Raw genomic sequence first — 24,489 nt, 5'->3', positions numbered from 1 at the left:
AAAATAATGGGTGAATTGTATAACTATAGGGGTTGACATGCCCAAAATCCCTAGAGACTAAGAATTTTGGACTAAGAAGGAAGGTTGCTTGCTCTCCAAACACTTTTAACTCTGAAAATGGGCACTACAACTTTTAATTTCGAATCAAATTAGTTCTTTGAAAGTTTAGATGATAATAATAGAGCAGTGCTGCCTATGATATTGCTTGTATACCCATTTGAAAACCTGCAGGCATTGGTCTTTTCGTTTAATTGAAGCTCCTCCGAAATGTTCCCTAAAAGTTTTACATCAGTACCCTTAGTGAAATCAGTTATGATAAGTGTAGATGGAGTGTTATAAGAATACACATTTTGTCTTCTGGCTAGTTTAAAATCCGACTCAACTTACCTTGGAAGGTCCAACTTAATAGTATAAGCCGTCCTTTAGATATTACTTTGTCACCCTTTTGGCAATCCACATGTTCATACTTCATTTTGATTTAGTTCAACATCCGTCTAAATATTCCTTGAAAGCTTCAACTTTGTAGATGAAGCTTCAATTTAAAGCTTAATACAATCAACTATCCCTAAATCATTGCTGATACGTCCTCTTAAAAACCTGTGGGGGCATATTACATATCGATTTAGTTCAACACAGTTTCAATATTGCCCAAAATTTCCACCCTAATACCCCTTAGCTAAATTAGCAGTAGTAGTAGTAGTAGTAGTAGTAGTAGAAATATATTAATTAGGAAGCTATTATTGGTTTTTGGTTAGTTTAACATTCCCCCTAACAAGCCCTATATGTTTCAACTTCAAACACAAAATTGGTCCTAAGGTATTGCTGATATACCCATTTGATAACCTGCATACAGACAGTGTGTTGTGAGTTAGTATACATTCCCCCTTAAATTTTCTAGAAAATTCCATTTTTATACCCTTATGCATAGTTGTAATTAGGCATGATCAGCTCCAGGAATAATTAAATTGTTTTACTTTTTATTTCCAATATTTCAATCAAAACTCCAATATAGCTCCAAATTCTCTTATTTGTAACTGAAACACCTAATAAGCGCTGATAAAGTCATATTTCTTGCGTTTTTTTTTATTCATACACTATCCCATTAATGTAATACTGCTTCTATGTGCAATAGCATGCTGAATTCTCACTATTTTCGCTTTTCTAAATATTTCTTCTAACAAGCTCCAAAAAATAATTGACATAAATATGCTGAAGATTATTACTGTTATTAGTCACATTTTACACAACGCCAGCGCTACTCGTCTGATTTTTATCTCTGCATCAGCATGCTGTACGAAAAGTCTACTGTAAGTAGGATAAAGTGAATTCGAACAAAATATATATAATTTTATCAAAATTTATAATTTCATTCTCACACATATGTGATACCAACCCATACTCTTTGTCTATTCTTATCAGTTTTGACATGCAGCAATAGAAGACCCAGCTTCGCTTTGTGAAGGGTATTTTAGACATAAGAAAAATATTCAGTACCCTTCCCTTTTCTTTCTCGAAATATATAGCCCCCATTCTCCAATTTACGAAAAAAATACTTTCGTGTAATTTTTCTAGAGTTCGTTTTTTAACAAGGATACAAAGGGGAAGATAATTTTCAAACTCTATGTGTCAATTTTTCCCATCTGATTGGCATCCCTGGCAAGTTTTAATTAATGTAAGTTTCTACCGCAATGCTGCCAAAAATTGTTCAGATTATCTGGATATTCTTAATAAAACAGTGCTCGACGAGCAAGTTAATAATTCACACATTTGTTGGTTGTTTTTTTTTTTTGAATAGGCTTACTTTAAATTTAAAATACTGTCACTATTCAAAATGTACGGAAACTTTTCTGGGGAGATTCTCCATAGAGGAGAATTTCTGCAGAAGTGGGGGGGGGGGAGACGTAAATTTTTCCACTCAGTTTTTTATTGGACAACACCCCTTTTTGTTATTTCTTATTAAAAAAATTTAAAAAAAACCCAAAGTGTACTTTTTGGGTGCTATGAGGCACTTTATGATTGCCTTACTAAGTATTAAAGCAAGTAAATATAAAAATCAGTTTATAAATAAACTCAGAATTATATCTCTAAGAGGTTCATGTGTCTGGCCACGCTTTTCTATTGCAAACCTATCACCCAAATTGCCTATTTAGTTTACCACTTTATGACGGCCTTATCAAGTTTAATATATAAAAAACGATAAGATATAAGAATTAGCATTTATGAGTCCTTAAACAGCTCTTTATGATGTTGCAGCGCCTCAATAGCGACGAGAAACAAATAAGAGGACATATCACTGCTCTTCATGTCAAAAAAGCATTTTTTTTATTTTATTTTTTTTGTGTGTTGTTTAATGAGGAGGGTGTAATTTTCTGTAAAGTTTCAACAATACAATTTAAAGGGTGTAATTTTTTATTTGCTAATATATAATTTTCAAATCATTTGCAACTGAATGACGCGATGCACGGGCCTGTTGGAATAGTGCATAGTTCAACTGCGACATTTAGTCTCCTATAATGGGCGCGAAGAGTGAAGTAAGTGAAAGGGAGATATGCATTTTAATATTAACAGTAAAGCCAACAAAAAACCAGCTTATTGAACTCACCAACCACCACCCGAAGGCTTGTTTACAATACACTACTCTCGTCTGCAGCAACTCATTGCCGAAAACCTTAGTAAAATTAGAGTCCATAACTTAATTTTTGTTTGTTTGAAGCGTTTGCATTGTTGCTTTATGTATTCTGTAATGTTTTCTAATTTAACCGAGTAACGTCTTTGCTAAATATTAAATTTTATTCGTTATCGCTTGAAGAAAAATGCTCTAGTGAAGATTTTGGGAAGGAACGGGCTATTTTTACCTTTTAAGCGCATGGTGGACCCCCTCCCTCATCAGGTGGAAGAGTGCATGCCCTTGTGATCCTAGGATCAGGACAGGTGGGCAGCTACATATTCTGCAAATTGATAATCCAGAATAAGTGCGTCCGTAAGCTCAGCGATGTTAGATGGTCAAACTTTTGGCTCTTTAACCAGTTCCGTAAAAACCAGCTTTGTCAAGCTTTTAATTTTGAAGTGTTTTATAACTTTATGAAAAATATAATTTTTAGCATTTTAGGCAACACATTTAGGCTTGGGTTTGTCACAAGTTTTCCAATACCCCTCTCCCCACACAGGTGGTATTAAAGAATGGGAGATGATGGGGGACTTACCCAAGGTCCAAAAATTTTAGAGGTACAAATTTAAAATAAATAATCTAACGTTCATAATTAGTCAGTAGTTTTCTGTATTTTATCTTTATTAAAATAAAGTAGAGGTCAGAGTTGCCAATAAGTTACTTACATAATATAATACTTATATAATAATGCTTAATACTTACTGTTAGTATAAGCAGATTGAAAATGCCAGAACCGCCACTGATTTCCCCTGAAGAACAGCGCATGCGCATTGACTATGGGGATTCGGACCACTTCTTGCTCCTTAATGAAAATGGTGGAGCTACGCCCCTGAATACACCCTATTGACAATCTGAAAGCACATTGTGTCTTTTGATTTAGTTCAAATTCACACTCAATATTCTTACAAGTTTTTACCATCATAGACTTAGCCTTAATAGTAGCCTACTAGTATCACAGTAGTTGTGGTGGTAGTAGGAGAAGCACTAGTAGTATTTATGTTGTATCAGTAGTAGTTATAAAAGAAATAGCAGCAATATTAATAGCAGTAGTGGCATGTACATGCTGCTTTTTGTTCAGTTGAACAGCCCTCTTTCTATGCCCAGGAAGTTTTACCTAGATAAGGTAAGCCGTTCCGAAAATATTGCTGATGTGCCCTGCTGACCTCCTTTTTGAAACCGTTTTCATCTTAACACTCTAAGCCTTACAATTTGTTGCGATTGAAGAAGTAGTTAGAGAAGTTTAGCAGTGATAGTAGTAGTAGTGGTAGTAGTAGTAGTAGTAGTAGTAGTAGTAGTAGTAGTAGTAGTAGTAGTAGTAGTAGTAGTAGTAGTAGTAGTAGTAGTAGTAGTAGCAGTAGTAAAAGTAGTAGCAGTAAAAGTAGCAGTGGTAGTATTGTTAGTAGTGGTATGTACATGATACCTTTTTGTCATTTGATCTTCCCCTTTAAACAATCTCTGAAAATTACAACTCAATACCAAAGTCCGTTCTTGAGATATACCCTTTTGACAATCTGTATGCACATAATGTGTTTGATTTAGTTCAAATTCCTCTTCAATATTCTGTCAAATTTCCACCTTCATACGCGTATCCTTATTCATACTAGTATCATAGTAGTGACTGGCAAGGCCGTACCCAGGATTTTTTTTTTCGGAGGGAGTTTTACTCAAAGATTTTTTTCAGGGGGGGGGGGGGTACACAAAAAAAAATCAAAAACGCATACAAATTTTGTTAATATCCATTTTTGTTACGTTTTTACGAGTCAAACAAACATTTCTGGGGGGCGGAGGGTTCAAACCCCCCTAACTCCCCTCTGGGCACGGCCTTGGTGACTGGAGTAAAAACATTAGTAGCAGTAATAGAGTTGTATTAGTAGTAGGAGTAACAGTAGTAGCAACGGCATTAACAACAGTAGTAGTAGGTACATGGTGCATTTTGGTCAGATGAACAACCTTCTCATGATGCTCTAGAAGTTTCCTTTTAATACCTTAAATCATTCCAAAAACATTGGTGATTCGCCTGTATCAGCAATCTGTATGCACATAGCATGTATTGCTTTGTTTAAATTTTCCCCTCAACGTCTTCTCAGATGTCTATTTTAGTCTCCTTAGCCTTGGTTGTACCCACTACAGAATATGTAGTTTTAGTGGTAGTAATTGTGGTAGTAGTAGTAGCAGTTGTGGTAGCATTAGTAGTAGTGTTAGTAGTATTAGCGTACAAATACTGTTTTTTTCGGTCAATTGATCATCTCACTTATCATTTTCTAAAAGTTCCAAATCAATATAATTAGTCATTCCTGAGTTACATCCTTTTGACAACCGCTATGAACATAACGAGTATTAATTTAGTTGAACATTCCCCTAAACATTCTTTGAAAGACTCACCTGAATACCCTTTGTCTTTTAAAAAATTGAAGGTCAAACATGCCCCCCATTTCTGAATAACATATATCATATGTAAACAATGAACGAATTGTATAACTTGCAGCCCTTGCCGTGATGGCCCTAGGAGATTTGACATCCCCAAAAGCATAATTACTTGATTTTTCAACAGTATTGAACAAATAGCTTAAAACGTGTACTAGAACTTCTAATTCCAAGCGAGTGAGCCTGAACCAATGTTTATACTACCACCCTTTCCATAAAAACCTTATATACCCCTGAAGCATAACTTATAACCCTTGTCCCTTGGTTCTAGGGGTTTTATCAATCCTGGAGGCATTGTCATATATTCCCTTGGACTATTTTTAGCAAAATGGCTGTATCTCAAATTTAATCAGGTAAGTTTGGAGATAAGAGGCCTTTGGAGGGGGCTAGTTGCCTTAATCACGTTTGACTCATAAAAGGGGACTAGAATTTTAAATTTCTTGCCAAAAGAGCATCCTCTACAGTTTATATAACAATCTCTTCATAAGAACAGTATATGCTCCCGGAACATTACTTACAACCGTTGCTTTAGCCTATAAATTTTTACTTTGTTCCCTTCCTACAAGCCTGTGTAGTTTTTTCAAAAAAGTTCCTTTTCGAATTTTTCCCTTTTCCTTCGTAAGTCATCATTTAACTTCCACTGTTTCGAATCGCTTCTTCCCAGGAGACTAAGCTATGGAAGTCTCTTCCCTTTGATATTTAATGTGAGAAGTCTTTTCCCAAATTATTTAAATCTACTGGTAGGTTTTTTTAAACTGGAGTTAAGTGTCTGTATTTGATAATTTACCCTTATCTTTTTTTGTTATGTATAGATGTATAAACCTATTTTATATTAGTTTTTTTTCTTTTTCCGCATTTGTAATATTGCTGTATTGATTGAGCCCCCTACAAGCTCAGGTTTTGAGGCTGCAATATCCGCCGCATTTTTTTTTCGGTCTCGTTTCTACTTATTCGTTTTTTGTTGTATATTGTGGCATTAGAGTTAGATTTTATAGTATTACATAAATAAAATGAATATAAATAAATATCCCCAGTATATGGGGGTTTATTCTAACCCCAAAGACCTCGTTATATGATCTTTTTGGGATTTTGAAAAAGGACACAGGAACTTCTGATTTCCAATTGAATGAGCCACCTCAAAGGTTTTTACAACTACACAGTTCATAAAAAACTTATATGTTAGTAATGGGGAAGTAGTATAACTTATAGTTTTTACCCTCAAGACTGTAATGGTTTGTCAACCCCAAAAAAATAATTGCTGGACCCTTCTACCATCTTGAACAAAATCACTATCTCCAAACTTTGTTTGGATGCAGTTGAGGAAATGTTGGGCGTGGGAGGTGGGGGCTGTTTTACCTCCGATTACTTTTGACTCTTAAAAATGGCACTAGAACTTTTGATTTCCAATCGAATGTGGCCCTTTCCAAGTTTTATTGATAGCTCTTTCTATACAAAGTGCCCTGATCTGAAAAAAAATATATTGTGCCAACATCGTTTTTTACCTAGGAAGGCACTATTGTGCTGCCAATTATACTACCTAGGTAACTGAAGCTCTCATCTTGATCAATTTTCTTGTTAAAAAACGTCACCTTTTCATATTCACTTGTTTGTAGCCTCAGTGATCTAGTCTTCTTAACATTGATTTTCGAACCTATTTCAGCACCCTGAACTGGCAAAACTTTTAAAATTTCATTTTATTTTTTTTAACATTTTCATCTAGGATGCTTAAATCATCAGCTTAATCTAAGTCCTGGAAAGTCTTACTTCCTGTTCTGATTCCTGAATCTCCCATAGCCTTTGCTCCTTAAGACAAATTCCGTCTAAATGATTCATATAAATAAAGATAGAACGCAATCCTGAGTAGTGTGATAATAAGCACCACGCAACCTACAGGAAAACCTACAAGAATATGGTCAAAAGTGTAATAGATTGAAAACCTACATGAAAATATACACATGAATTGCGCAAGGAAAAGCCATGCCTGAGACACTACACTCACGCGTGAATATTCTAAAAGTTGGCACACCAAAGTCGAGGTTTTTTAACCTTGGCAATGCATAATGTAGTCAAGCATGTTTTGAGAGTTTGGTCGTAATAATATAATTTAAAGCAAACAGGTTTTTTTTCTCTTTTGTTGTCAATTGCACAATGAATATACGTCATGAATTCACGTGTACATTCTTAAAAAAAACAAACTGGTATGATATAGAGTAGTCAGACTTGTTATGGGAGCACGCACGAAATTGTATAACTGAACATCCGTTTTTATTCGTCATTGAAAAACTGTATAAAATGTTCATGCACTACAATTCAATTTTCATTATGTTTTAACATATTGAACATAGTACACTACATATTATTAACTTTGAAAACAATGGATTCGTCAATTGTCAATGTGAGGAAATACTTCAATGTATTGTCAATTTAAAATAGTTTAGAAATAAAAAAAAAATAAACAAGAAATGGCTGAAGTGTTTTGGGGGATATGGGGTGATTGTTTACTGTATAATACACATGTGTTGTTTGGACAGTGTTGTCAATTTAAAATAATTTAACGTTCCCTTCGTTCCCCCATTTCTGAGATCAGGGGGGGGGTCAGTTTTGGAGGGAAAACTAAAAATACTCAGAATCGAAAATAAATGGGATCTGCCTCAAGGGGAAGGCTCAGAGGCCCCTCATTCCCCGATTTCAGAGGGCAGGGGAGGGGGGAGTCAATTTTGGAGGGAAAACCAAAAACACACAGAATCAAAAATAAATGAGATCTGCCTCAAGGGGAAGGCCCAGAGGCCCTTCGTTCCCCCATTTCTGAGGTCAGGGGAGGGGAGGGGGTCAATTTCGGAGAGAAAACCAAAAATACTCAGAATCAAAAATAAACGGGATCTGCCTCACGGGCAAGGCTCAGAGGCCCCTCCTTCCCCCAATTCTGTGGGCAGGGGAGGGGGGGTCAATTTTGGAGGGAAAATCAAAAATGCTCAGAATCTAAAATAAAGGGGATCTGCCTGAAGGGGAAGGCTCAGAGGCCCTTCGTTCCCCCATTTCTGAGGGCTGGGGAGGGGGGGTCAATTTTGGAGAGACAACCAAAAATACTCAGAATCGAAAATAAACGGGGATCGGCCTCAAGGGCAAGGCTCAGAGGCCCCTCCTTCCCCCTTTTCTGAGGGCAGGTGAGGAGGGGGTCAATTTTGGAGGGAAAATCAAAAATACACAGAATTGAAAATAAACAGGATCTGCCTCACGGGCAAAGCTCAGCGGCCCCTCCTTCCCCCATTTCTGAGGGCAGGGGAGGGGGGGTCAATTTTGGAGGGAAAACCAAAAATACTCAGAATCGAAAAGAAACAGGATCTGCCTCAAATGGAAGGCTCAGAGGCCCTTCGTTCCCCCATTTCTGAGGGCTGGGGCGGGGGGGTCAATTTTGGAGGGAAAATAAAACTGCTCAGAATTAAAAATAAAGCGTGATCTTAATTTACTTTTTAATTCAGTAGTTTTTCAGTAAGAACACTCGATATCCTAAAAGTGTCTGATTAAAACTTTTACATTCAGAATTGATGTTGTTAGTAGAATTTCAAAAAGGATCGTTTATGAGTGCTGGCGTATCTGATGAAATAATTTAGGTTGTATGATAAATTTAATTTATTTTTTTTTAATTCAGTAGTTTTTCAGTAAGGACACTCGATATCCTAAAAGTGTCTGATTAAAACTTTTACCTTGAGAATCGACGTTGTTAGCAGGATTTCAAAACGGATCATTTATGAGTGCTGGCGTATCTGATTAAATAATTTAGGTCTAATGATCAATTTAATTTATTTTTTAGTTCAGTAGTTTTTCAGCAAGGACACTCGATATCCTAAAAGTGTTTGATTCAAACTTTTATCTTGAGCATCGATGTTGTTAGCAGAATTTCAAAAAAGGATTGTTTATGAGTGCTGGCGTATCTGATGAAATAATTTAGGTCGTATGATCAATTTTTTTTTTATTTCAGTAGTTTTTTCGTGTGGGACTCTTTATATCCTAAAAGTGTTTTACTAAAAATTTTACGTTTTTATTCTATGTTTTTAGCAAAATTTCATAAATGTAAAGTTATGAGTGTTAGCATATCTGATCAAAATATTTAGGTAATATGATAAAGTTAATTATTTTTTTAATTCAGTAGTGAAAACAACTTCAACCGTGCCCAGCCCACAGCGATCAGAAATTAAATTATAAAAAACGTTTCTTCAACTGTACGTAAGGAGCGACCCGGCTCAATAGTTGACCCGGCTCAAACGAATTAGTTGAAAATAAAGTTTTAACAAGAAATGTCTGAAAAGTATTTTTTTGGGGGGACAGAGTGATGATAGAGTGGATGTCTCAGACTAGTGATAGTGCTGTACTGTGGAACGAAATGCTTTCGAAAACTCGGATGAATTAGTTGAAAATAAAGTTTTAACAAGAAATGTCTGAAAAGTATTTTTTTCTTTTTTTGGGGGGGATGGGGCGACGAGAGACTGGATTTCTCAGAATAGCTATAGTGCTGTACTGTGGGATGACATGTTTTCGAAAACCCGGATGAATTAGTTGAAAATAAAGTTTTAATAAGAAATGTCTGGGAAGTATTTTTGGGGGATGTGGGCGATGACAGAGTGGATGTCTTATAGTGCTGTACTGTGGGATGAATTGCTTTCGAAAACCCGGATGAATTAGTTGAAAATAAAGTTTTAACAAGAAATGTCTGAAAAGTATTTTTTTGGGGGGATGGGGCGATGACAGATTGGATGTCTCAGACTAGTTATAGTGCTGTACTCTGGCATGAATTGCTTTCGAAAATCCGGATGAATTAGTTGAAAATAAAGTTTTAACAAGAAATGTCTGAAAAGTATTTTTTTTTGGGGGGGGCGATGACAGACTGGATGTCTCAGACTAGTTATAGTGCTGTACTCCGGCATGACATGCTTTCGAAAACCCGGATGAATTAGTTGAAAATAAAGTTTTAACAAGAAATGTCTGAAAAGTATTTTTGGGGGGATGGGGGCGAAGCCAGAGGGGATGTCTTATAGTGCTGTACTCTGGGATGAATTACTTTCGAAAACCCGTTTGAATTAGTTGAAAATAAAGTTTTAAATAGAAATGTCTGAAAAGCAGTTTTTGGGGGATGGGGCGATGACACATTGGATGTCTCAGACTAGTTATAGTGCTGTACTCTGGCATGAATTGCTTTCGAAAACCCGGATGAATTAGTTGAAAATAAAGTTTTACCAAGAAATGTCTGAAAAGTATTTTTTCGGTGATGGGGGCGATGACAGAGTGGATGTCTTAGATTATTTATAGTGCTGTACTCCGGCATGAATTGCTTTTAAAAACCCAGAGAACTATTTAAAAATAAAGTTTTAACAAGAAATTTCTGAAAATTAGTTTTTGGGGGGGATGGAGCGATGATAGATTGGAAGTTTCAGACTAGTGATAGTGCTGTACTGTGGTACGATTTGCTTTCGAAAACCCAGATGAATTAGTTGAAAATAAAGTTCTAACAAGAAATGTCTGAAAAGTATTTTTTTTTCTTGAATTTTTTTTTATTGGACTAAATTCTTTTTGGACTTCGAAATTATTCAACTTTTTTTTTACGTATCTTGAAATGACATGAAATATCTTTATGGCTCTAAAAATTGTACTCTATGCTTACCCAGAGACACGATGCGGCTTTCCCATTGTTACTCTATGGCTGATTATCGACACTATCTAGTTTATTGCATGTATTAAATCAGTATTTTTTACACAGTGGAACAATAAACACATAACTAATATCTCTAAAAAGTGAAGATGAAGCATTTTAAGAAAGTGTGTTCACATGATAGTGTTATTGTAGCATTGAATGCTGACAAGGAGAAGTATTTATACTATGAAATAAGTACAAGTGGTAGCACTATCGGAAACGTATGCGTGCATTGTCATGACAGTAAGGAATTGAATTTCTTTGGAGTACCAAAAAAATTCAACTCTTATGATGGTGGATATAAGAGATTGAGATATCCGGAGATGATTGCACTCAAAGAGAATGCCAACATAAAAATAATAGTTGATAAAGAGGGACATCTTCTTGCTAGTGCTTGTGGTAACCTGTTACACTGTGTTAAACCATATTGTCAGCTTTCGGGTATTAGCATTCAAATGAAAGCAAAGACGAAAAGAAAAGCCTACTCTTCTACTAATATCATAAACCATATCCTGTCTACGTGCCGGAACTGTTACCTGTGTGAAAATAGTTTGATAATAGACAGTGATATTGCTAGAAAAATAAAAATGACATTGGTAGAAAATATCACTAAGGAATATAAAGATGAATCGGTGAAAAACAAAGTACCAGCAAACGTTACTGCCATTGATCAAATGCTCAATGAATCAAATAATACCAAAGACGAAAAGCATATTGAGCCTGTCGATGAAACACCTATAAAAATTGTGTTTGAGTCAAAATAGAATAATGATTATTCTACTGATTACAAACTAAGAGAAGACAATAGCTATAGCATCAAGAGAGAACATGGTGAACCATTTTATGGAACAGACTCAAAATGTCTAGTTGTTCATTGATATTAATAATATATAATAATATATATTTTTTGTATTAATATTCTACATGACATTATTTCATTAAAAATATATTATGCATTACATTGTTATGTGTTCATTATTTTTAGAGTAAGCTAGCATATCGAACGTTTAGAATGTCTATTAAAACATCGAAGATGTAAGAAAAAGAATTTACATACATCATGTATCGGATAGATGGGTCAACATAGAGAAAATCTAAGTTTAAGTATGAATAAATTCTCTATCAACATCTATTGACAGATACTTGGGATACCATTGACAAAATCAAAGTATCAGAGTGAATAAATTCTTTATCAATGTCTTTTGACAGGTACGTTTGATAACACTGACATAATTTAAGTAGCAAATTGAACAAATTCTTTATTAACATTCTTTATCGATGACATATGTCGGATACCTCAGATAACATTGACAAAATCTATCTATTAGAATGAATAGATTCTCTATCATCATCCATTGTTGGATTTCTCATTATGAAAAAATTGTAAGTAAGTAAGTAGTAAACTCTTTCTTGAATTCACCTCTTGGATACACACTATAGAAATTATATAAAAAAAAATGTAATTTCCAGACTTCATTTGCATGCAATAGGTACCGAGCGTTCTATGACTCCTCCCCGCAGTGAATTCTAGGGGTTTTGAGACTCCTCCCCACAATGAATTCAGATGGTTTTAGGACTCATCCCCCTAGCCATAACTCCATTCAACCTTGAGCGAAGGTATAAAAGTTTGATGAAGTATTTTTCTACTTAACAACTACATTAATAGCTTCCAAGATGATAAGACTGTATGACACAGAATTTATCGGTTTGAAAAAATCATCTTGTGGTGTTATATTTGAATGTTCATTTTTATTATTGTCTATGGAACTCGAAGAAATTGTCAGTTATCATTGGATAGTGAACTATAACATGTTTGAGTATGATAAAAGCTTGTGGAGTACTACATTACGTCATATAAACAGACTGGGATTCTACGATAGAGTGATTAGACCACTTAATAATGCTGGTCAGGAACTGAAAAATGTTCAGGAGGAAGTCAGTGAAATTTGCAGCTCTTTCGGGGTTGAAGCACTCTACGTAAAGGGTAATTTACATACAGATAAAGTTTTAATTCAAAAGTGTGACCCTAGGATTCCACTTTTCAATCTAGAAGAGTTTAAGTGTCCTAAATTTGAAGGGGGTTATCACCGTCCTGAAGACGAGGTTAGGTTCTTCGTGCAGTGGATACCTAAGGACATACCTGATCGTGATAAATCCATAAGACATGGTAAAAACTATTCTATATCATGGGACCATCATTTGTGGATGTTTAAGAGTTAATTCTAACTACTTTTTTTATGTAAACATGTGTTGTTGTTTTTTTTTCTCAAAAAATCTTTTAATAATTTTAAGCATTAAATATCTTTAATCTTAGCCCGTCTTTATTCGTTATAATAGTTCTATTCATTTCATTAAATTATGTTGAAATTGTAAGTAAGCAACAATGTGTTGTGTGTGTGTGTGTGTGTGTGTGTGTGTGTGTGTGTGTGTGTGTGTGTGTGTGTGTGTGTGTGTGTGTGTGTGTGTGTGTGTGTGTGTGTGTGTGTGTGTGTGTGTGTGTGTGTGTGTGTGTGTGTGTGTGTGTGTGTGTGTGTGTGTGTGTGTGTGTGTGTGTGTGTGTGTGTGTGTGTGTGTGTGTGTGTGTGTGTGTGTGTGTGTGTGTGTGTGTGTGTGTGTGTGTGTGTGTGTGTGTGTGTGTGTGTGTGTGTGTGTGTGTGTGTGTGTGTGTGTGTGTGTGTGTGTGTGTGTGTGTGTGTGTGTGTGTGTGTGTGTGTGTGTGTGTGTGTGTGTGTGTGTGTGTGTGTGTGTGTGTGTGTGTGTGTGTGTGTGTGTGTGTGTGTGTGTGTGTGTGTGTGTGTGTGTGTGTGTGTGTGTGTGTGTGTGTGTGTGTGTGTGTGTGTGTGTGTGTGTGTGTGTGTGTGTGTGTGTGTGTGTGTGTGTGTGTGTGTGTGTGTGTGTGTGTGTGTGTGTGTGTGTGTGTGTGTGTGTGTGTTGTGTGTGTGTGTGTGTGTGTGTGTGTGTGTGTGTGTGTGTGTGTGTGTGTGTGTGTGTGTGTGTGTGTGTGTGTGTGTGTGTGTGTGTGTGTGTGTGTGTGTGTGTGTGTGTGTGTGTGTGTGTGTGTGTGTGTGTGTGTGTGTGTGTGTGTGTGTGTGTGTGTGTGTGTGTGTGTGTGTGTGTGTGTGTGTGTGTGTGTGTGTGTGTGTGTGTGTGTGTGTGTGTGTGTGTGTGTGTGTGTGTGTGTGTGTGTGTGTGTGTGTGTGTGTGTGTGTATGTTTGGGACAAGATGTGTGTGTTTGGGTTCATGATAAAAAAAAATAGTTTGGGACAAGAAAAAAAAACCTAAAATAATGTTGTGAAATCAACATGCAAAGTCGACATAGCTTTATTTCATTTTTTAAGATTAATTTAGGCGAGGTTACGTGCGCGCACGTAACCTCGTCTGATGTTCAAACATCACATGTGTATTATACAGTACACAATCACCCCATCTCCCCCAAAACACTTTTCAGCCATTTCTTGTTAATTTTTTTTATTTCTAAACTATTTTAAATTGACAATACATTGAAGTATTTCCTCACATTGACAATTGACGAATCCATTGTTTTCAAAGTTAATAATATGTAGTGTACTATGTTCAATATGTTAAAACATAATAAAAATTGAATTGTAGTGCATGAACATTTTATACAGTTTTTCAAGGACGAATTAAAAACGGATGTTGAGTTATATAATTTCGTGCGTGCTCCCATAGCATATCTGACTACTGTATATCATACCAGTTTTTTTTTTTTTTTTAAGAATTTACACGTGAATTCATTACGTACATTCATTGTGCAATTGACAGAAAAAACAGAAAAAAAACCTGTTTTCTTTAAATTATATTATTACGACCAAACTCTCAAAACATGCTTGACTACATTATACATTGCCAAGTTTAAAAAACCTCGACTTTAGTGTGCCAACTTTTAAAATATTACACTTTTGACAATATTCTTGTAGGTTTTCCTGTAGGTTCCGTGTTGCTTATTAGCACACTACTATCCTGCTTAATTCTTGGTTTGATTTGAAACCAGCTATAAACCTCATTTATTACCTTAGCCGCAACAGTGCTATTCTTAGAAATACCTCAACTCATTTTAATGTATTTGCTGGTACACCATACAGAGATAAGACCTTCGATAAAGCTCTTTTGTCAGCGTAATCAAACACTTATTAATAATCTATAAAACTGAGAATTAAAGGTGTTAGATGACTCAGGCACTTCTCAATTATTAATCTAAGAGAGAAAATTTGGTCGATAAATTGTCTACCCTTTCTAAAACCGCAGTTTACTCTGTCTACAGTATCTCCAAGTTTAAGAAGTATTATCCTGCTAAGCTACTTCCTATTTACAGAAACGTTACCTTTAGTCAGGGGCGTCCCAAGGCTCATTTTACTGGGAGGGGGGGAGGATTTTCTTAAATTTTACCGAATCGCTGCCTGATTTATGCCAAATTTTCTGCAGAAATCAAGAATTTTGCTAAATTTCGGCCAATTTTGCAAAAACCGAATGCCAAAAACGTTGGGGGGAAGGTGCACCCTACCCCCCCCTATCCCCTTCCCCCCCTCGGAACGCCCCTGCCTTTAGTTATCCCACGCACTCTGATCACCTTTCTTATACTGGGTTTAATTAGGGTTTTACCAAAATCGCTAGGTACTTCCTTTTTTCGAAAATCAGTAACTTATTTCAAACCTAATAACCGCCATTTTATGTCATATTACATTCTATCAGTATCAGGGGACTTGTCATTTTTCGATGATTTTATTACAGTCACTAATACTTCCTCCGAAAAATACAAGTCTGAACATCCAAGGTGTCAAAAACTTTTAAATTCTCCGCTATAATATCTTTTCCTGTAACTCTATCACGGCTTAGCGCATTCTTAAAATGTTATTCCCAACACTCTTCAACTCTTACCTTATTAAATAAAAAAAAACAAGTTTGTTCAAATCAAAGTAAGGAGCAACATTAAACTTAAAACGAACAGAAATTATTACGTATATTAGGGGGTTCGCCCCCTAGTCGATACCTCACTCTTTAAACCAAAGTTCAAATTTTCTTCCAATTCTTTTAAAATGCCCCCCTGAATCACAAAGGCCGTTTAATTAGAATAAATAGCTCTTTTGAAAGTACTAAAAAAAACTTTAGCATAAAGAGTGAGGTATTGACTAGGGGGCAAACCCCCTAATATATGTATTAATTACTATTCGTTTTAAGCTTTAATGTTAATCCTAACTTTCATTTGAAAAAACTTGTTTTTTTTATTTAATTTCTGATTGATTTTTAAACAATGCTTGGAAATCTTCATAGCAGTGTCCTTTCCCCCATGAAAACTTCCTCCATGGAAATAACCTCCCAATTTTGTAAGGGTAAGACTGAACTTGATGAAACTTATATATTTGAAATCAGCATACAAAATCCAATTCTTTTAATGTATCTATTGGTATCAAAATTCCGTTTTTTAGAGTTTCGGTTACTATTGAGCCGGGTCGCTCCTTACTTACATTTTTTACTACGAACTGTTTGATTACTAACTGTTGCTTGTTCCTATTAACTGGGACAAGCCCTAATTGACCAGTCCCTCTTAATTTATTAACATGCCGGTACAATATTTTACTATTATGTTGAGTTGCTGCATCTTCATATCTACAAAAATGTCTCCCATTGCCTAAACTTCACACCTCCTTAGTTCGTATTTTAATGCTTTCTCCACTTTCTTTAGATTCCCTATATTTTTATTTAATCTATCGCTCATATAATTTTTGTACAAAACTCTTCCTCTCTATTGAACATAAAGTATTTTCACAAATATTTCTAGCTGTATTTTTTAACTTTTTTCCATAAGATGCAATCGGCAACTTCACAAACTGTTTTCTTAAATATCATAGTTCAAATTCTTATCTTCTTGCTCTTCAAAATCTTAATGATCAACTTTAATCTTTGAACGTCCATACTGATATTGGTTCCTGACAAAGATTGGAAACACCACAAAAACGAATTGAATTTCAAACATTGAAAGTTTAATTATCATTTTGAAGCCCAGTTATACCATTTAAATAATGATGTGTTCCGATGGCTCAACGCCCAAATGGTCCAAGGTTTATTCATCCCACAGATTTAATTTTTGTTTTTCGCCACAGTTTGTCCAAGCTTGGTTAAATTGGAAAATTGTTTTGTTTTCAAAACAATTTTTAGGAAAAAAGACTCTGTTAAAATATTTTGAGGAAAGAGTATTTTATAGTTACGATTTTAAAGTATGTATACGAATTTCTATACGAATTTCATTTGGCCTATAAAAACCCCATTTTTGCTCGTTTTTCTATCTTTATGTGATGTCAGGCCAATGTGGTTTAAGAAATTATCTTTGTATACGAAAGATCTGTAATATATAAATTAGACCCGTACAACAAAGCAATATTAAGGAATTCTACTAGAATGATGTTTCTTTCTTTTTAGGTCTTTCTTTTTGCTGTTTGCACTGCTTCCATAGTGGCTGAACAAGCAATACTAGCTGAAGATACAAAGCACTATCCATCATATGGTTTGGGTGGCAATCATCCGTCATATAAATATGGCCAACCGTCTTCCAGCTCCTATGCCAATGGTTACAGATGGAAAAGAGACGCTCCCGAACTAGATGCATCTGTCAAAGATAATTCCGAAGTCAGATCATTAGTAGGGGAAAGTCTAGAGGATACAAAAGCAAAAGAAGGGAAAAAGGAAAATAATACAATAGAAGAAACAAAACAAATTAATGGAGATAGTTCTGAAGTGGAACCATCAGTAGAAAAAGGATTGGAGAGTGAAGATCCAAATAAAAGGAGAACAGAAAGGAAACAAAAGAAAAGAAAGGGAGATAGTTCTGAAGAGGATTCATCATCAGAAGAAGAATCAAAGTGTACAGATTCAAAAGAAGGGAAAAAAGAAAAGAAACAGAAGAAACAAAAAAAAGGAAAAGGGGATAGTTCTGAAGAGGAATCATCAGAAGAAGAAGAACCGAAGTGTGAAGATTCAAAAGAAGGGAAAAGAGAAAAGAAAGGGAAGAAACAGAAAAAAGGCAAAGGAGATTGTTCTGATGTGGAACTATCAGAAGAAGAAGGGTTTAAAAATGAAGAAACAAACGAAAAGGAAACAAAAATGAAACAACAAAAAAGGAAAGGGGAAAGTTCTGAAGAAGATTCATCAGAAGAAGAAGAATCAAAGTGTACAGATTCAAAAGAAGGGAAAAAAGAAAAGAAACAAAAAAAGAAGAAACAGAAAAAGCAAAAAAAGAAACAAACAAAGAAACAAAAGAAACAAAAAAAAGGGAAAGGACAAAGTTCAGAAGTTGAATCATCTGTAGAAGAAGGATTTGATTTGAACAATTATTTGTACGGATCCAATTATGAAAATAATGAATAGTAGCGGAGAAGAATGATTTTGTAATGACGTATTTTATAACAGTTTAATAATACAATTATTATTGTTGATATTAAAGTCTTTCTCCGGGTTTGAAAACCCTAAATTTTCAAAGATTAGTCCAGAAAAGGGACTCTGGGACCATTACGTTTTCGTATGTCATAATATTTTCAATAACTTAATGAATCTTGCAACATTCAGGCTCTCCGATAATGATGACACTAGTGATTTTTTACTCCCTGGTTACCAAATAATCCATATGCCCAGGAGATTGACAAAGTGTTCTGGTGGTATCTCACTTTACATCCGTTCGAATGTAAAGTTTACCAGGCTATCAGAGTGCGAATCTATTTTCTCTACACAACTAAACCTCAGATGTATTTATTCAATAATTGTTAACATAGTTATTGGCCAAAATTCCTATATACTCTCCTTATTTTATAAACCTCCTCGATTTCTGACCTCATGTTTTTGTAATCTATTTGATGATTTTTCTAATTTTATTAACCTACCCCATAAAAAGGCAATAGTTCTTGGGGACTTTAATTGCAACCTACTTAATGTTGGTAAAAATATTGAATCTGACACTTTTTTTTAATCGGTAACCGCGAGTGGTCTTCTACCCACAATTTTTTTCCCCAGTAGAGTCGATCCAATGAGATCAACTTCAACATTAATTGGCAACATTTTTGTATCTACTTCCCTGGGAAATGACCTATCCTCAAATATAATATTTTCGGATCTGTCAGACGACTTTCCTATTTACTTGTCACTACCTTCGCGGCCACTAAATCTACACTCTAGAATTAATATCCCAGCACCTACTAGAAATTATAGCTCTGCAAATATAAACCATTTTATCGATTGCCAAAGAACCACTGACTGGTCCGATGTCTTAAATTGTCAAGAGGTAAATTCTTCCACAAATAGTTTTGCACAAAGGCTAAGTGAAATTATCCATTCAACTTTTCCTATTCGTAAACCTAACCGGAAAAATATCCCTATATGCCCCTGGATGTCACATAGCCTCATTGTCTCCTCATATCGTAAAAACAAATTATATAAGTTAGCCTGTAAGACCAGTAGTGAAATTGGCCTATCAAATTATAAACATCATGAAAACTTGTGCGCAAAACTGATCTGTGAAGTGAAAAGTAATTATTATTATACAAAAATTCCCAATTGCAAAGGAAACCTGAAAAAGATTTGGTCACCCATTAATGATATACTCTCAAAAAATAGAAAATCAAAGTCTAAACCTATTCACATTAAAGACACAAATGGTAGATTAATTGACCCCTTACATGCACCTGATGCATTTAATAATTTCTTTTCTCATGTTCTTGATACTGAATCCCGCTCCTTCTCACAGGCTTTAGTCCCTTGCTTCAGTTTTAGATAAATGTTTTTTTGCCCGACTGATAGCAATGAGGTGCTATAAATCATCGGTTCCCTCCCAAATATTTTTACTCATGACTGTCTTGGATTAAGTAATAAGCTCCTGAAGACCATTTCTCCTTTTGTTGACGAGCCCATCAAGCACATTGCCAACCTATCTTTAACCCGTGGAGTTTTCCCTGATTTACTAAAGTCAGCCATTGTTATTCCAGTCCTTAAAAAGGGCAATCCAACTGAGATAGGTAATTATCGTCCAATCTCAAATCTTCCTGTTATATCCACAGTACTCTAGAGAATCATCTTCAGACGTCTGTCTCCCTTTCTGTTTGACAGTCAGCACTCCGTATCCTTGATTTCTCCTCACCAATATGGCTTTAGGCCGAAATTCTCAACTTCTCATGCTCTAATTGATGCCACACAGTTCATACGCTCACAACTCGACCTTAAAAAAACTGTATTGGGCTTATTTTTGGATTTTTCTAAGGCCTTTGACATGGTCGATCATAGTATTTTAATAAGTAAATTAAATGGTTATGGTATTCGTGGTGTTCCCCTTTCTTGGTTTGATTCTTATCTTTCTGGAAGGGTACAGAGTGTGAGCCTGGGTGGAGTATACTCTCAGCCTTTACCTGTTCGGAGGGGTGTCCCGCAAGGCTCCGTTCTAGGTCCTATTTTATTTCTCCTATATATCAATGATCTTGTTGTAGACCTGGGCCCTTCAGTGTATCCTGTATTTTTTGCTGATGACAGCAACTTCTTCATCACTGGCACCAATCTACCATTGGCAATAACGTCTGCCCAAGTCCTTCTGAACCGAGTCCAGGCGTGGTGCCTTGCGAATAACATGACCATTAATAGCAAAAAAAGTCAAATAGTATTATTCAGAACCCCGTACAACAAAAACGTTATTCAACATGCTCTTGGTCTCAGGTACTCCTCCGACATCCTCCCACAAGTGGAGGTTGCCAAGTTTCTTGGTGTATTTATTGACTCATGCTTGTCATTCTCTAATCATATTTCTTACATAACAGCAATAATTTTGAGACAAGTAGCTATGATTAACCGTGTGAATTATTTTCTTCCTCCTGACATCCTAGTTACCCTCTATTACTCCTTTATTTTTCCTTACCTTTCTTATTGCGGATCTGTTTGGGGAAATACAAAACGGTCCTTCACTAAAAAACTCCAATTTTCTCAAAAACCGTGCCATTAAAGCAGTTTTTCGGCTTCCTCGTCTATATCCAACTCGTGATTTGTATTCAGATTTTGGCATAGCTCCACTTGGTCAAATCATACAAAAACTAAACTTATTGCTTGTTTACTCTGCTTTCCACAATAATCTTCCACCTCAACTACTAACCTATTATAATATTAATAATTCGGAAGCCCACTGTCTCCGTTCATCCAATAGAGCCTTTAAAATTCCTAAATGCGTTTCAAGTGCTGCCCAGCAATCTCCCATTTACAAATCTATTATTCAATGGAACAAAATTCCCTCCAGTGTTGATATTATAAAGACAAAACTTGATATTATAATTTAATTTTTCCATTTTTAACAATTACCAATGTTTTATTCTTCTTTTTTTTTCTCAGTGTTACTATAATTTTTTTTTCTTTTTTTGGTCCTTAACAAGTTATCTTCTAGGATCTTTATTGTTATTGATGTTTGTGTTATGTTTTTATTCAAATAAAATTGAATTGAATTAAACATAGAATGTTACAACGTTAAAAACAACTATCTTACTGACATTATGACTGACAAATTCAGATGCTTGGGACTGGACTTCGCTTTTTATACACCTCAAACTCAATAGATATTATATTCTGTCTTACCAAATCATCTTGAAAATGAAGACAAATACTTATATCCAATTTCTCAGTAAATTAAATTGTCATATTCCTGGAACTAGGCAAATCAAAGGAAAATTCTATTAGCAGCTTCAGAAAAGTATATCTCAGGCATAGGAGACATGAAATTAGGTGATATAGAACGTATTTACTCAGGCAGAAAGAATGGGTGGCATCGTTATAAAGTAGGGCTCATGATTAATAAGAAAGCTGTTAAGTCTTGTTTAGGCTGAGAAAGTATTAATCAAAGAATGCTAGCTGCTCATTTTATGACTAACAAGTACTGGGTATCGGTCATAGTAGTATATACACTGGTAGAACCAAATGACTGAGATAGTTGACGTGAGCCACCACTATGACTACTATATTCGTCTGAATGAATTTTACTTACTGCCACAGGAACAAATAGACAGTGTCCCAAGTAGAACTAGAAATATGGTTTTTTATGGGGGGATACTAATTTCGAGGGCAAAAGAAATCTAGTCACTTATTAATATGACTGAATAAAGTCATATATGAATTCAAACTTAAAGAAACTATCAATGAACAAAATATATCAAAACAAAAATTTTAATTGAAAATCAAGTCAAATTCAAACCGAACAGATATAACCCTAACAAGAGTTGATTTAATGTCCCTTGAGTCTTCTCAATGCCAGAGTGTTGTTTTTTGCTTTATTAAAAAAAAATGAGTGTTTTTTTATAATCAAAACGTTTTTATAATCAAAACTTTTTCAAATGCGGTGTAGAACCATATTGTTCGTGCAGCCTGCTGTTTGAAAAACTGAAGGGAAACAGGTAATCAGAAGAATTTTTAGTTAATTCCTCTGGATGGTGTCTAACACATCCTCAATCGTCTTTGGCAGCAACCATATTTTTTATTCATACCTTACCACTGTCGTCACTGTTCCTTTCAATATGTAATCCTGGTTCGCAGACTTATCATGCTATTTCTCCAACCCCTTGTAGTTGCTGAAAACACCTTGGACCTTCGCTACTCTACTACTTATAACTTGCCCTCCTGGCTAAGTGAACGTACGCTGGGTTGAGAATTCTTTGTCCAAGGGGCAAGGGTTTGATCCCTGGCGTGACCAGTCATTTGGGTCTGGGGATGCGGGTCAGTGGTGTGACTCTGTAAGCTTAGCCAGAGTCGACCCAGCTGTGAATGGGTACCTGGAGGAATCTTGGGAAGGTAAGCAGGAAGGGTGTGCAAAATCACAGGATGGCTGGCCCCCAGTACCCCATTGCACTTCCTGGCTGAAGGACCACGAAACAGAGATCAGTACCGCCGGTTTGGACCTTCAGGGTCTAGTGCGGTCATACTTACTTTTTTTTTACGTACTTACATCTTCACTGTATTAACAATATTTACTAATAATACTACTAAGGTAAGTGAGCCTGCCCACTTAAGCAACTTTCTTGCTGTCCAACACATCTTGTTCACCTGCGCGTATTCCAAGCCTGATAAACTTGGTATTCTTAACTTTAATTTTCAAACCTACTCTAGTACTTTAATTTCTTAATACCTATTACGAAACATAATACATTTTACTAATATTTAAATCTAGGACATCCAAATCATCAGCTGAATCTAAGTCTTTAGATTATGGGAAGTTTTACAGTCTCATTAGATTCCATGCTCTCCCTTAGCTTTTGCCGTGCATTTTGCCGTGCTGGTTAATACGAAACCAGACTAATCATATATCCTATTTTAACCACAGCAACTTTGGTCTTGTAAATAGAACTCGGGTACGTTGAATATTTATATCTTTCATTATATGTAAATTTTCGTTTACGGAAATCTACTGTAGGGTAGCAATCATCTGCAATTTACTACAGGTTGTAGCCAAAAATCGCTGCTATCTTAACATTATTTTGTAGAAGTTGAGTTTTAAACCCTTGGCTACTGTTTTAATTTTTTGCACTTCTATCCACATAAATACAATTTGGACAAGAGGAAGAGTAATTTGAATTTTCTATTTCTTTTTTTTATACTTTTTTCGCACTAATAAACTTTTTGGTATTACAAATAAGATTGAAATTTGTTTTGTAGATTTAATTATAGAACAGTATTTAACTACTTTTAAGTTACATCACAATATTTCGACAGGTGCATCAGGTGCATATTCGATCACCAGTGATGGGTATATTATCTGCAAATTTTGAGGACAGGAAAAACCTGTTCAAGCCCAATAAGAAGAAGCTGCAAGATTTGTTTTGCAGCGGGGAAAGCTCTGCTGGTCCAGCACGAAAGCTCTAATGTTTTGCACCAGAGCTGGTAAAGCTCTGCTGGTCTTTATGTGGACGGATGTCTATCATTATTAGTTAGCTAAAAAGGATTCATTACGCTTATGTGTCAAGAATAGACTGTGTAAATTATACTTTTAACTAAATCTTTTTTCATGTAAAGTCTTTGCCTGTTGGTGATTGCGTCACCAAGTGCCGAGATGGCTGAACTCAAACTGTAGTGAACTTTTGTTTGATTCATTTTTGCTAGTTGCAATTAGTTAGTACAAGAATAAAGAAGGGATTTCTTTCTACTTTTACAGTTTATAGTTTATTGGGATAGCAAGAAATTTGTCCGCAACAAATTTGTGTCAGAAAAGGGATATTTAAACACGTGCCATATGTGATGAGGTAAATCAGAGGTAAAAGCCATAAGGCTCCAAGGTTTTATTATTATTATTTTTTCCTAGAGACCCATCATATGGAAGCGGTAGTAGTATAAGCTTCTGAGGGGGCTCATTCAATTGGAAATTGGAATATCTAGTATCTTTTAAGAGTCAGAAAGATTGAAAACAACTAGCCCCCCCCCCCCGCCCTCTTTTCCGTAAATGATTCCGATAAAAATTATGAGATAGCCATTTTTTTTAAATGAGTTCAAAGATCGGATAATAAAAACTCCGGGGTCGACATAGCCTCCCCAGGGCCTGCGGCCAGGCGTTGTAAGTTATGCCCTGGGTGTAAATATGGTTCTTATGGAATTGATGCTCATATAAACTTCAGAGGGGGCTTATTTGATTAAAAATTGAAAGTTCTAGTTCACCTTTTAAGAGTCAAAAGATATTGTAGGGAAACTAGCCCTCCT

The 24,489-nt window shown here is 35.5% G+C and overlaps 2 protein-coding genes across 2 annotated transcripts in view; one reads left to right on the top strand and one right to left on the bottom strand.

Annotated features, from left to right (window-relative positions):
- Positions 1-24,489, bottom strand: part of LOC148947418 (mitochondrial import inner membrane translocase subunit Tim21) — a 523,198-nt gene that overhangs the window by 195,792 nt on the left and 302,917 nt on the right. The gene's annotated exons all lie outside the window — the stretch shown is intronic.
- On the top strand, positions 1,207-18,384 carry LOC148947423 (uncharacterized). Its single transcript, XM_089095882.1, has 3 exons — positions 1,207-1,307; positions 5,364-5,445; positions 17,215-18,384. The coding sequence occupies exons 1-3, from the start codon at positions 1,207-1,209 to the stop codon at positions 18,157-18,159; spliced, it is 1,128 nt and encodes a 375-aa protein (XP_088952008.1). The 3' UTR covers positions 18,160-18,384.

Source organism: Artemia sp. Qi Xiang Cuo, chromosome 10 (assembly GCF_049724085.1).
Source record: "Artemia sp. Qi Xiang Cuo chromosome 10, ASM4972408v1, whole genome shotgun sequence".
NCBI classification, from domain to species: Eukaryota; Metazoa; Arthropoda; class Branchiopoda; order Anostraca; family Artemiidae; genus Artemia; species Artemia sp. Qi Xiang Cuo.
Note: the sequence above shows the minus strand (reverse complement) of the source record. Positions and strands in the feature narration are given on the sequence as shown.

Excerpts from the sequence above, each read along its gene's own strand:
- LOC148947423 (XM_089095882.1), top strand. The coding sequence starts at position 1,207 with ATGCTGAAGATTATTACTGTTATTAGTCACATTTTACACAACGCCAGC. Across the intron at positions 1,308-5,363 it reads TGCTGTACGAAAAGTCTACT|GGGTTTTATCAATCCTGGAG; the intron begins GTAAGTAGGATA and ends CCTTGGTTCTAG. Across the intron at positions 5,446-17,214 it reads TGTATCTCAAATTTAATCAG|GTCTTTCTTTTTGCTGTTTG; the intron begins GTAAGTTTGGAG and ends CTTTCTTTTTAG.